The 13658-nt window shown below is 39.8% G+C and overlaps 1 protein-coding gene across 8 annotated transcripts in view; it reads right to left on the bottom strand.

Moving 5' to 3' along the window:
- Positions 1 to 13368, bottom strand: part of nek10 (NIMA-related kinase 10) — a 90169-nt gene extending 76801 nt beyond the window's left edge. For all 8 annotated transcript variants that reach the window (XM_072913032.1, XM_072913034.1, XM_072913033.1 and 5 more), the window contains exons 1-6: positions 13245 to 13368; positions 10640 to 10740; positions 10478 to 10538; positions 10279 to 10373; positions 7394 to 7489; positions 2667 to 2751 (exon numbers count right to left, since the gene is read on the bottom strand). In XM_072913032.1, the coding sequence (XP_072769133.1) occupies positions 2667 to 2751; positions 7394 to 7489; positions 10279 to 10373; positions 10478 to 10538; positions 10640 to 10722 (420 nt within the window). In that variant the 5' untranslated portion in view covers positions 10723 to 10740; positions 13245 to 13368. The remainder of the gene's footprint in view (positions 1 to 2666; positions 2752 to 7393; positions 7490 to 10278; positions 10374 to 10477; positions 10539 to 10639; positions 10741 to 13244) is intronic.
- Positions 13369 to 13658: the final 290 nt, after the last annotated feature.

The raw sequence follows: 13658 nt of genomic DNA, 5'->3' as shown, positions 1-13658 counted from the left end.
TCAAATGTTTTTTTATTGTAGCACTAGCAATATGGTTGTTAAAGTTAAGGATTTTTGTGATTTCTGATCATTTGTGAGGGCAGCAAAGGGACTTCTGTGTAAACAGCGCATACAGAGAACACTTGTAATAATAATGATGATACATTTTTATTTCTAATGCAGTATTAATCAAACTGGATCTCAAAGTGCTACAAAGTTAAAACAGGGTAGAGGAGACCAAACATATTCAATAAAAACAAAAAGAAAAGGTTAAAAAATCATATTGATATGGAGCAACCATATAAGTTCTCAGGCCTATTTTAAAGGAGTCCAGGCTCAGTTCAGCTTGTTATTATGTTTGTTTGATATACAGTAGTGGATTAAAATGTATATTGTGTTTAGTGTGTACAAACCTTCACTAAAATATGGACTTTTGTCAAGGCTGGAAGCCATAATTCATATTTACATTGATTCTTATGGAAAAATTTGCTTTACTTTAAGAACTTTTCGATTTAGTAACCCTGTTCCAGAACAAATTAAATTTCTAAATCAAAGTTCTACTGTACATTTTTGTCAGTGACAGAAGAGGAAAGGGTTAGAAATAGGGATGTCCCGATCCGATATTTGGATCGGATCGGCTGCCGATATTTGCCAAAAATTGCATATCGGCAAGGTATGGGAAAATGCCGATCCAGATCCAGTTTAGAAAAAAACTCCAGTCCGTGTTTTCCAACGCACCGATTTAAATAATACATTCCACTTTTCTGCTTCTCCGTAATTTCCGTTCCGCATTTTCCAGCACACCTTCAACACATCCACAGGTCTGTGAATTCTCACGCAGTTGCTTTTAGCTGCTGGCATTACACGACAGGCTCTTCTCACTCTTTCCTGTGTCTCCCTCTCACAGACAGCAAGCGCACCTTCTTACACACGTCACATACTATCACGTCATACGTCACATACTGTCACGTCATACGTCACATACGTATACGTCCTCCCCGAGCAGAGAGGTAGCAGCATGGCTAACATTAGCTGTGATGCTAGCGCAGCCGTGCGAGCAACGCGCGCCTGTGCAATTGCGCACTGTTTAAGCGTCCTCTGCGCATAGCAAATCTATGCCACGCACAAAATCAAATAAAAAAATAAGCGCATAACAATTTTCGACACACGGACACGACAGAGAAAACAGTTTTCGTCATCATTGTTCAAATATTGTAACGTCTGTCGAGACGCTTATCTCCATTTGGTGCCACACGTCCACACCATCAAAATGCCGAGGCAAAAATTTCCACATCAACACCGTATGAAAAAATTAGTGATTTTTTTAGTTGTGATTTCCTTCTCTGCATGAAAGTTTAAAAGTAGCATATATTAATGCAGTATGAAGAAGAATGTTTTAATGTAGACATGCAAGCCTTGAAAGAAAATTTTGAAAATCAAGACTACATTACCTGCAAATGGGTGCATTTCTACCCTATATTTTAACTTTAGATTTATTCTCATATCAAACTCTTTTGGCTGTCTTTTTGACACTTACATCCGGCGCCCCCCTCCACACCCTGGATTATAAATAATGTAAATAATTCAATGTGATTATCTTGTGTGATGACTGTATTATGATGATAGTATATATCTGATAGTATATATCTGTATCATGAATCAATTTAAGTGGACCCCGACTTAAACAAGTTGAAAAACGTATTCGGGTGTTACCATTTAGTGGTCAATTGTACGGAATATGTACTTCACTGTGCAACCTACTAATAAAAGTCTCAATCAATCAATCCAAACACATAGAATCATCATACTGCTGTGATTATATGCATCAAGTGTTCATTCAAGGCTAAGGCAAAATATCGAGATATATATTGTGTATCGCAATATGGCCTTAAAATATCGCAATATTAAAAAAAGGCCATATCGCCCAACCCTAGTTCAATGATGCCATTTCTGTTTGTCATGTATAATTTTGTCTATTTTGTGTTTATCCTTGAATAAACAGGTCAGTTTCTTGTTACTAACCGTTGTGTATTATTCTAACTCCCCTAATTCAGCTGGCTAGTTGTTATCAAGAGTACTAAAACTATTTTCAACATGATTCTGACAACTAAGTAGGCTAAATAACTTTAAACTTTAATACATGCTCGGATAGGCCAGTATCGGTCAGTATCGGTATCGGTCAGTATCGGTATCGGATTGGAAATGCAAAAACAATATCGGTATCGGATCGGAAGTGCAAAAACCTGGATCGGGACATCCCTAGTTAGGAATATGTTTGCAGAAAAATGTCATATTGATATTTTCTATACACAAACTCGAAGGGCCCTATTTGGGATGGGAATCAAAAACTGGTTCTGAACAAGAACCGGTTCCCAGTGTATCAGTTCCTTGGGATCGCTGGCCAATTTTTCTAAAGGTTCCCTTAACGATTCTTCCGGGTGGGGATGACGTCATTACGCGAATTGTAGTGACGTCAGACTGAACTAAATTGATGCAATCCACGTTTTCCCCCTTTTTTTTCCAAATAAGAATCAATAAGAGAACCGTTAAAGAACTGAATGGTTAAGCAGAATCGAAAGTAGAATCGGAACCGTAAAAATCTGATCAATTCCCATCCCCAGGCCCTATGCTCAGTGCGTGATCTGCGTGTCAGGAGCATGTGTCTGTGTCCGACTATCAAGTGGCACCTGATGCTCAGGGTCTCTGATCAGCAGTCGCAGGCAAAGCAGAACTCTCAGGACCGACTCGGGCGGCGCCACATCGATCCAGTCGCTGCATAGATTGTGAGTAACTCAAGAGAGCAACATAAACACAGACATGAACACAGACACTTTAAGACAGGGGTGTCCAAACGTGTTCCACAAAAAAGAATGTAGGGGCCACTTTGATATTTTTTAAATGTATTGTGTATGTTTAAACCGGGGGTCAGCAACCCGCAACTTTTTAGCGCTCCCTGGACCTCTTTCAGAGATGTGTGAAAATGGAAAAAGATGAAGAAAAAACTAAACATTTTTGTTTTGAAATATTTTCTGTAGGGCAACAAACATGACACAAACCTTCCTAGTTGTTAGAAATCCCACTGTTTATGTTACACATGCTTCACTGATGAGAGTATTTGGCAAGCACCGTTTTGTCCTACTAACTTCAGCGATCCTTGAACTCATCGTAGTTTGTGTACATGTGCAACTTTCTCCGACGCTGCCACAAAAAGACGTGTTCTATGCCACTCCCTCCTTGTCTCATTTTGTCCAGCAAATGTTTTATACTGTGCGTGAATGCACAAAGGTGAGCTTTGTTGGTTTTATTGATTTGCTGGAGTGCTTATCAGGCATATTTGGTCAATCCATGACTGCAAGCTAATCGACGCTAACATGCTATTTAGGCTAGCTGTATGTACATATTGCATTATTATGCCTCGTTTGTAGATATATTTGAGCTCATTTAATTTCCTTTACTTATGTCCTCGGTGTATTTAATTTATATTTGCATGTCTCATGTCACATTATTTTTATGTAATATTGGCTGCATTTCTGATAGTTGTTTGTGTGCCATGTTGTTCCAGACCACAGCAAACGTTACCCAGCTTGCAAAGATTGTAATAAATCCATTAAGAGAAGACAGCCTGCCATTTCCTTAAACTTGGACACACACATCTATACCTTTAGCCAGTCATTTCTAGAAGTTATCTCATCCTGTGAGAAGCCTCCATTTTACTAATGATTTCCAATGTTGCAAAAATGTGTACAACATTTCTGTCAACGAAGATTTGCGTCAGCCTTTGATAGTAGGCTAATATAGGTAATATAGACACTTACATTATGTTTTGCCGTCATTACAACACTTTTAAAGTCATTTTGATAGTACGCTAATATAGCTAATAAAGACATTTACATCATGTGTTGCCTTCATTATAACACTTATATAAGGCTTTTAATTTTTGCGGCTCCAGATTTTTTTTTTGGTCCAATATGGCTCTTTCCAACATTTTGGGTTGCCGACCCCTGGTTTAAACCAAGCTAACTTTATATTGGGTATATGCTGACCTAAGAATAAAATGAGTAAAAATTAGTAAAAAACACACAACATAGGCTAAAATCCTGTGCTCGAGGGCCCAGATTGTTGCTTCAGTCTTATTTTCATTCAAATTAAAGACATTTAAAGTCATCCTGGCTTTTACTTCAAGACAATTCAGCAAATTGTGCATCAGGGCGGTTTATTTCAGTTTTATGTTTACCTGCATACGATGACGGAAAGCCATTTAATTCAAAGACAAAGCTTTGTTATTGTTAAGTATTGGTATCAAAATGTTCTTATTACAGGATGTATTTTTGCTTTGTTTTCTGTTCCTACAATGTGCTTAGGGTACAACTGGAAGATTATGGCAAAAAAAAAAAAAAATCTGAATTATTTTTGATATTGAAATCACGATAAATATTCATGTTTTCAAATAATAAATGTTATTTGTTGTAGCACCAAAACTCAACCTTGAATATCATTTAAAATAACGGATGAATAATTAGTAACATATAAACAATAAGAAGTAAAATAATAATAGTAACAACAATAAATGACAATAACAATAGCAATATCATTAAACAATAAAATTCAGGGGTTGTTTTGCCTTTACCTTTTACACTTAGTTTACCACCATAGAGTGCGTGCTTTTTGTGTTAATATATCCATCCATTTTCTACCGCTTGTCCCTATCGGGGTCGCAGCGATGCTGGAGCCTATCTCAGCTGCAATAATATAATATCAAATAAGATAAAAATACAAACCCCGTTTCCATATGAGTTGGGAAATTGTGTTAGATGTAAATATAAACGGAATACAATGATTTGCAAATCCTTTTCAACCCATATTCAGTTGAATATGCTACAAAGACAACATATTTGGTGTTCAAACTGATTAATTTTTTTGTTGTTGAAAATAATCATTAACTTTAGAATTTGATGCCAGCAACACGTGACAAAGAAGTTGGGAAAGGTGACAGTAAATACTGATAAAGTTGAGGAATGCTCATCAAACACTTATTTGGAACATGCCACAGGTGAACAGGCAAATTGGGAACAGGTGGGTGCCATAATTGGGTATAAAAGTAGATTCCACGAAATGCTCAGTCATTCACAAACAAGGATGGGGCGAAGGTCACCACTTTGTCAACAAATGCGTGAGCAAATTGTTGAACAGTTTAAGAAAAACCTTTCTCAACCAGAAATTTAGGGATTTCACCATCTACGGTCCGTAATATCATCAAAGGGTTCAGAGAATCTGGAGAAATCACTGCACGTAAGCAGCTAAGCCCGTGACCTCGGATCCCTCAGGCTGTACTGCATCAACAAGCGACATCAGTGTGTAAAGGATATCACCACATGGGCTCAGGAACACTTCAGAAACCCACTGTCAGTAACTACAGTTGGTCGCTACATCTGTAAGTGCAAGTAAAAACTCTCCTATGCAAGGCGAAAACCGTTTATCAACAACACCCAGAAACGCCGTCGGCTTCGCTGGGCCTGAGCTCATCTAAGATGGACTGATACAAAGTGGAAAAGTGTTCTGTGGTCTGACGAGTCCACATTTCAAATTGTTTTTGGAAACCGTGGACGTCGTGTCCTCCGAACCAAAGAGGAAAAGAACCATCTGGATTGTTATAGACGCAAAGTTGAAAAGCCAGCATCTGTGATGGTATGGGGGTGTATTAGTGCCCAAGACATGGGTAACTTACACATCTGTGAAGGCGCCATTAATGCCTTACAGGTTTTGGAGCAACATATGTTGCCATCCAAGCAACGTTACCATGGACGCCCCTGCTTATTTCAGCAAGACAATGCCAAGCCACGTGTTACATCAACGTGGCTTCATAGTAAAAGAGAGCGGGTACTAGACTGGCCTGCCTGTAGTCCAGACCTGTCTCCCATTGAAAATGTGTGGCGCATTATGAAGCCTAAAATACCACAACGGAGACCCCCGGACTGTTGAACAACTTAAGCTGTACATCAAGCAAGAATGGGAAAGAATTCCACCTGAGAAGCTTCAAAAATGTGTCTCCTCAGTTCCCAAACGTTTACTGAGTGTTGTTAAAAGGAAAGGCTATGTAACACAGTGGTGAACATGCCCTTTCCCAACTACTTTGGCACGTGTTGCAGCCATGAAATTCTAAGTTAATTATTATTTCCATCCATCCATCCATTTTCTACCGCTTATTCCCTTCGGGGTCGCGGGGGGCGCTGGAGCCTATCTCAGCTACAATCGGGCGGAAGGCGGGGTACACCCTAGACAAGTCGCCACCTCATCGCAGGGCCATGATAATTATTATTTGCAAAAAAAAAATAAAGTTTCTGAGTTTGAACATCAAATATGTTGTCTTTGTAGCATATTCAACTGAATATGGGTTGAAAAGGATTTGCAAATTATTGTATTACGTTTATATTTACATCTAACACAATTTCCCAACTCATATGGAAACGGGGTTTGTATTTAAAAAATACATATGAGTACTATGATATAAAATACAATTTTATAAAAAGCAAAAATCCCAACATGTATTGGTACAATACATCTTTGGACAATTTTGACCAAAGCATAATATTTTTTTGTGAACGTATCATTCGGTACATTATGTTTGTGTAATGTACTTTTTTGAATCCTTTATTTTGTTAGCGCAGCCAGACCAGATGTTGTGCACAGCGCTGTTATTGTGAAGGGGTAAAGTGTGCTGCTATTCTGAGCTTACCGAGTAAAGAGACGACTTGAGGCTGTTAAAAAAATAAAGAGCCTCTCAAGTTGCGACTGCTGTCCTGTTTGTACATTGATGTTGCATCTATGATGTCGTTCACAACAACACAAGCAGATGAGATGTGTTGTGGGTGTATGGATTGTTCTTGTCAGCTTTAGCTTTATAGTTAAGTGGCCATCTTGACATTGTTTAGTTAAGGACGGGGTTCGGAGATGAATGAGCGGTACCCGAGACGATATTTTCCCAAACAAATGCTCCTTCTCCACGTAAAGACAACATTTCACTCACATTTATATCAATTTCTATGATATTCCGCACTAAACAACGGGTTCCGTTTTTCTGTGTCTCCGTCTTAGGTTGCGTGAACGTGGAAATGCCTCACTTTTTTTTCTGAGTTGAGTGATTATTGATTAGGCACACTAGTGCTGTGTCAAATAAAAGGTAGCAACCATGGTGAGATTCCAAACTTCTATTTAGTTTCACTCATACAGTAAGCTCACTCATCCGTTTCACCGTTACAAGCTAATGAATGTTTGTTTTATTCGATTGTAATATTTTTATGATCTGAAAAGCCTAAATCTAAAATGAAATTCGACCAATTGTCCAGCCCTAGCCGAGGGCCAATAAAAAAAAGGGCCGCTGGCCCCTTTCGGACACTCCTACTTCGAGAGTTTTTACCTGCAGAGGCGTTTTTTCACGAGAGAGGCTAGGATGTTTGAGAAGACTTTGTGTAGCGGGTGGCTGCTGAAACATCTCTGCTCTCTGTATGTCATACTGAAACATAAATTGAGATCATGCGAGTTACAAACCCTGTTTCCATATGAGTTGGGAAATTGTGTCAGATGTAAATATAAACGGAATACAATGATATGCAAATCCTTTTCAACCCATATTCAATTGAATGCACTACAAAGACAAGATATTTGATGTTCAAACTCATCCATCCATCCATCTTCTTCCGCTTATTCGAGGTCGGGTCGCGGGGGCAGCAGCCTAAGCAGGGAAGCCCAGACTTCCCTCTCCCCAGCCACTTCGTCCAGCTCCAGCCGGGGGTTCCCGAGGCGTTCCCAGGCCAGCCGGGAGACATAGTCTTCCCAACGTGTCCTAGGTCTTCCCCGTGCCCTCCTACCGGTCGGACGTGCCCTAAATACCTCCCGAGGGAGGCGATCGGGTGGCATCCTGACCAGATGCCCGAACCACCTCATCTGGCTCCTCTCGATGTGGAGGAGCAGCGGCTTTACTTTGAGCTCCCCCCGGATGACAGAGCTTCTCACCCTATCTCTAAGGGAGAGCCCTGGCACCCGGCGGAGGAAACTCATTTCGGCCGCTTGTACCCGTGATCTTGTCCTTTCGGTCATAACCCAAAGCTCATGACCATAGGTGAGGATGGGAACGTAGATCGACCGGTAAATTGAGAGCTTTGCCTTCCGGCTCAGCTCCCTCTTCACCACAACGGATTGATACAGCGTCCGCATTACTGAAGATGCCGCACCGATCCGCCTGTCGATCTCACGATCCACTCTTCCCTCACTCCTGAACAAGACTACGAGGTACTTGAACTTCTCCACTTGGGGCAGGGTCTCCTCCCCAACCCGGAGATGGCACTCCACCCTTTTCCGGGCGAGAACCATGGACTTGGACTTGGAGGTGCTGATTCTCATCCCAGTCGCTTCACACTCGGCTGCGAACCGATCCAGTGAGAGCTGAAGATCCTGGCCAGATGAAGCCATCAGGACCACATCATCTGCAAAAAGCAGAGACCTAATCCTGCAGCCACCAAACCAGATCCCCTCAACGCCTTGACTGCGCCTAGAAATTCTGTCCATAAAAGTTATGAACAGAATCGGTGACAAAGGGCAGCCTTGGCGGAGTCCAACCCTCACTGGAAACGTGTCCGACTTACTGCCGGCAATGCGGACCAACCTCTGGCACTGAGCATACAGGGAGCGGACTGCCACAATCAGACAGTCCGATACCCCATACTCTCTGAGCAGTCCCCACAGATGTTCAAACTCATAAACTTTATTTATTTTTTTGCAAATAATTAACTTAGAATTTCATGGCTGCAACACGTGCCAAAGTAGTTGGGAAAGGGCATGTTCACCACTGTGTTACATCACCTTTTCTTTTACAACACTCAATAAACGATTGGGAACTGAGGAAACTAATTGTTGAAGCTTTGAAAGTGGAATTCTTTCCCATTCTTGTTTTATGTAGAGCTTCAGTCGTTCAACAGTCCGGGGTCTCCGCTGTCGTATTTTACGCTTCATAATGCGCCACACATTTTCGATGGGGGACAGGTCTGGACTGCATGCGGACCAGGAAAGTACCCGCACTCTTTTTTTACGAAGCCACGCTGTTGCAACACGTGCTGAATGTGGCTTGGCATTGTCTTGCTGAAATAAGCAGGGGCGTCCATGAAAAAGACGGCGCTTAGATGGCAGCATATGTTGTTCCAAAACCTGTATGTACCTTTCAGCATTAATGGTGCCTTCACAGACGTGTAAGTTACCCATGCCTTGGGCACTAATGCACCCCCATACCATCACAGATGCTGGCTTTTCAACTTTGCGTCGATAACAGTCTGGATGGTTCGCTTCCCCTTTGGTCCGGATGACACGATGTTGAATATTTCCAAAAACAATTTGAAATGTGGACTCGTCAGGCCACAGAAAACTTTTCCACTTTGCATCAGTCCATCTTAGATGATCTTGGGCCCAGAGAAGCCGGCGGCGTTTCTGGATGTTGTTGATAAATGGCTTTCGCTTTGCATAGTAGAGCTTTAACTTGCACTTACAGATGAAGCGACGAACTGTAGTTACTGACAGTGGTTTTCTGAAGTGTTCCTGAGCCCATGTGGTGATATCCTTTAGAGATTGATGTCGGTTTTTGATACAGTGCCGTCTGAGGGATCGAAGGTCACGGTCATTCAATGTTGGTTTCCGGCCATGCAGTTTACGTGGAGTGATTTCTCCAGATTCTCTGAACCTTTTGATGATGTTATGGACCGTAGATGTTGAAATCCCTAAATTTCTTGTAATTGCACTTTGAGAAACGCTGTTCTTAAACTGTTTGACTATTTGCTCACGCAGTTGTGGACAAAGGGGTGTACCTCGCCCTATCCTTTCTTGTGAAAGACTGAGCATTTTTTGGGAAGCTGTTTTTATACCCAATCATGGCACCCACCTGTTCCCAATTAGCCTGCACACCTGTGGGATGTTCCAAATAAGTGTTTAAAGAGCATTCCTCAACTTTATCAGTATTTATTGCCACCTTTCCCAACTTCTTTGTCACGTGTTGCTGGCATCAAATTCTAAAGTTAATGATTATTTGCAAAAAAAAAAATGTTTATCAGTTTGAACATCAAATATGTTGTCTTTGTAGCATATTCAACTGAATATGGGTTGAAAATGATTTGCAAATCGTTGTATTCCGTTTTTATTTACATCTAACACAATTTCCCAACTCATATGGAAACGGGGTTTATATATTCTATGCCAGAACAACTACATGCAAAAAAAATGATTCTGCTTTGGAATTAAAAAGTTTGAATTGCACATTACCTGAATCTTTCTAGCTCAGAGGCCTCGCTGCAGCTGTCCCTTTGACCGTGCGGGCTGTGGAATCTGCTGCTTCCTGTTTTACTGTGACTCAACACCTGTAACACACGTTGACTCCCATATTGTCGTTACACAAACACACATTTCAGGAAACATGAGCCGCTTTGTATCCTCAACAAGATACACGATGGTGGTTGTTCACCTCTTGTTCAGGGCCGCTCATAGCCAGCAGGGCCTGAAGCCTCCAGAGATCACATGACGGCCTGGGGGGTGAGGGGGGTGGTTTTATTCTGATAATGTCGTGCGAATTATATTGTAATGATGTGACACACAAGACGACTTGCCAGGGGGCGTCTCTGCTTACACAGTGTGAATTTCTGTGGGTTTGTTTCTCTCCGCGTCTGACTTTTTTGACTTGCCTGGACATTTTCTACCTTTTTCTTCCATGAGTCACCTGTGGATCAGCTGCAGACACAATCATTTGAATGGAAGTTAATGTGTGTCTTTATTATGAAAGCTCTTTTTGGACACTGATTTTATTGAACTGAATTTGTGTTAATATTTTGTGATCTGAATTTTTTTTTTTTACTTTAAATGATGCTGAAAATGTCATTGAATAAAAATTTGTGAGCACATTTTGTGTGTTTGAAAATGTATGTTTTTCTTTAAATGTAAAAAAAATCAGCGTAAAAAAAATCAGTGACAATTTTTTTTATGTATACAAATTCAGCATAGAAAAATTAATTGTAAAAAAAATAACTGCAAAATAAATTCAGTGCAAAATTCATTGTTTCTTTAAAACTCTAGACCCACTTCCGATAAATTAAAACTGAAGCACCTCCCTGACTGGCATACTTGCCAACCTTGAGATCTCCGAATTCGGAAGATGGTTTTGAGGTGGGCGTGGTCGGGGGGCGGGGTTAAGGGGGGAGGAGTATATTTATAGCTAGAATTCGCTGAAATTCAAGTATTTCTTATATATATATATATATATATATATATATATATATATATATATATATATATATATATATTAGGGATGTCCGATAATGGCTTTTTGCCGATATCCAAAATTCCGATGTTGTCCAACTCTTTATTTACCGATACCGATATCAACAGATATATGCAGTCGTGGAATTAACACATTATTATGCCTAATTTGGACAACCAGGTATGGTGAAGATAAGGTACTTTTTAAAAAAATTAATAAAATAAGATAAATAAATTAAAAACATTTTCTTGAATAAAAAAGAAAGTAAAACAATATAAAAACAGTTACATAGAAACTAGTAATTAATGGAAATTAGTAAAATTAACTGTTAAAGGTTAGTACTATTAGTGGACCAGCAACACGCACAATCGTGTGCTTACGGACTGTATCCCTTGCAGACTGTATTGATATATATTGATATATAATGTAGGAACCTAAATATTAATAACAGAAAGAAACAACCCTTTTGTGTGAATGAGTGTAAATGGGGGAGGGAGTTTTTTTGGGGTTGGTGCACTAATTGTAAGTGTATCTTGTGTTTTTTATGTTGATTTAATTTAAAAAATTAAAAAATAAAATAAAAAATAAAAAACGATACCGATAATTAAAAAAACGATACCGATAATTTCCGATATTACATTTTAACGCATTTATCGTCCGATAATATCGGCCTGCCGATATTATCGGACATCCCTAATATATATATTTTATTGTGTGTATATATATATATATATATATATATATATATATATATATATATATATATATATATATATAAAATAAATACTTGAATTTCAGTGTTCATTTATTTACACATATACACACATAACACTCCTCTACTCATTGTTGTATTTGAAAGTGCAATGCTTTGCAGCCAGTAGCACAGCCTTTGAAGGAGCATAGGTATGGGCAGCATCTGTGAAATGTAATTTGCAGGAAAGGAGTGAGTTTATGGTTGAATTGTCCATCCTCGTTCTATTCTCTGTCACTCGTCGTCGCCATGACTGTCTCTTCTTCGTTCTTCTGCTTCGTCTCCTTCTTGTTGTGTGCGCAGTTGTGCACTCTCCAAAAGCCGTAGATGTTATGACGTGACTGGGCCGGCACGCTGTTTATATGGAGAAAAAGCGGACGTGACAACAGGCTGTCCTCACTCAGGTCCGCATGGACCTGGAGGGGGCGTGCCTGTTGTCCGGCTGGAAATCGGCAGAAATTCGGGAGAATGGTTGTCCCGGGAGATTTTCGGGAGAGGCACTGAAATTCGGGAGTCTCCCGGAAAATTTGGGAGGGTTGGCAAGTATGCTGGCTGGTTTTGAGACAGGATTGATTGTTTAGTTCAATTAATTCACCGGAAGTGAGCCTCAAGTTTTAAAGCAACAAATACTTTTGCAACAATTTTTTTTTTTACACTGTATGCAGAGTTGTATACACTGAATTTTTCTGCACTGAATTTTAAAACACTGCAATTTAACAAACAAAATGTTCAAACACGCACAATTACCTCACGTTTTTTTTACATTGTCAGCATAATCGGATGTAAATAAAAACTAAAACGCAAAAATTCAAGTTGTGAAGTATATTTATATAGCGCTTTTTCTCTACTGACTCAAAGTGCTTTGCATTGAGAAACCCTTTATCTACATTTAAGCTACATTTACGCCAGTGTCGGTGGCACTGGGAGACAGGGTGGGTGAATTGCCTTGCTCAAGGACACAACAGTGGTGACTAGGATGGTGGAGGCTGGTTCGAACCAGGATTCCTCAATTTTCTGGCCAGCTGTTCTACCATCTGAGACACGCCACCTCAAGTTTCAAAAATTCTGTGTCAAAAAATAGCTCCATACATTAGCTCAGTAAAGGTATAAATAAATACAATTTTTTTACAGCAAGCTAGCTAGCTTTGTGTTTGTTGTGCGTGGCTAAATGCAAACTATAGCAGGTTGGTTTAGTTTGGCTGGTAAATAAGCAACTAGTTAGCTTACCCTTCATCCATGATCGCTCATCTAAGAAAAATGTTATCTTTATAAAAGTTCTTAAAAGTAAAAAAAAAAAGAGGTCTCGACAAGGACGCCGAGCTGTCATGAGAATGAATAGTATTGGTTGCTATGGATACGAGTGACGCTGCTCGTGCTCAGTCCGATGGAGTATGCGGCACTTTAATAAAAAAATAAAAGATGCAAAACAGCGATGGTGCATTAACGATATCTTAATCATCTGTAAATAACACGTAATAATCTCCGATTGTATTAATTTAGTTTGACGTTTTTTTTTTTAAAGATATCTTTTCACTTTTTGAAAAAAAAAAAAGTGTTCTTCCTTTGATGAACTGTCGTGAGACTACAAGGAGCCTGAAAGGATTTTGCTCCTATCGCGAGATTTCCCGCCTCTGCCATTCA

This window comes from Nerophis lumbriciformis, linkage group LG04 (assembly GCF_033978685.3).
Source record: "Nerophis lumbriciformis linkage group LG04, RoL_Nlum_v2.1, whole genome shotgun sequence".
NCBI classification, from domain to species: Eukaryota; Metazoa; Chordata; class Actinopteri; order Syngnathiformes; family Syngnathidae; genus Nerophis; species Nerophis lumbriciformis.
The sequence above is the reverse complement of the archived record's forward strand: the minus strand, read 5'-3'. Positions and strand labels throughout refer to the sequence as shown.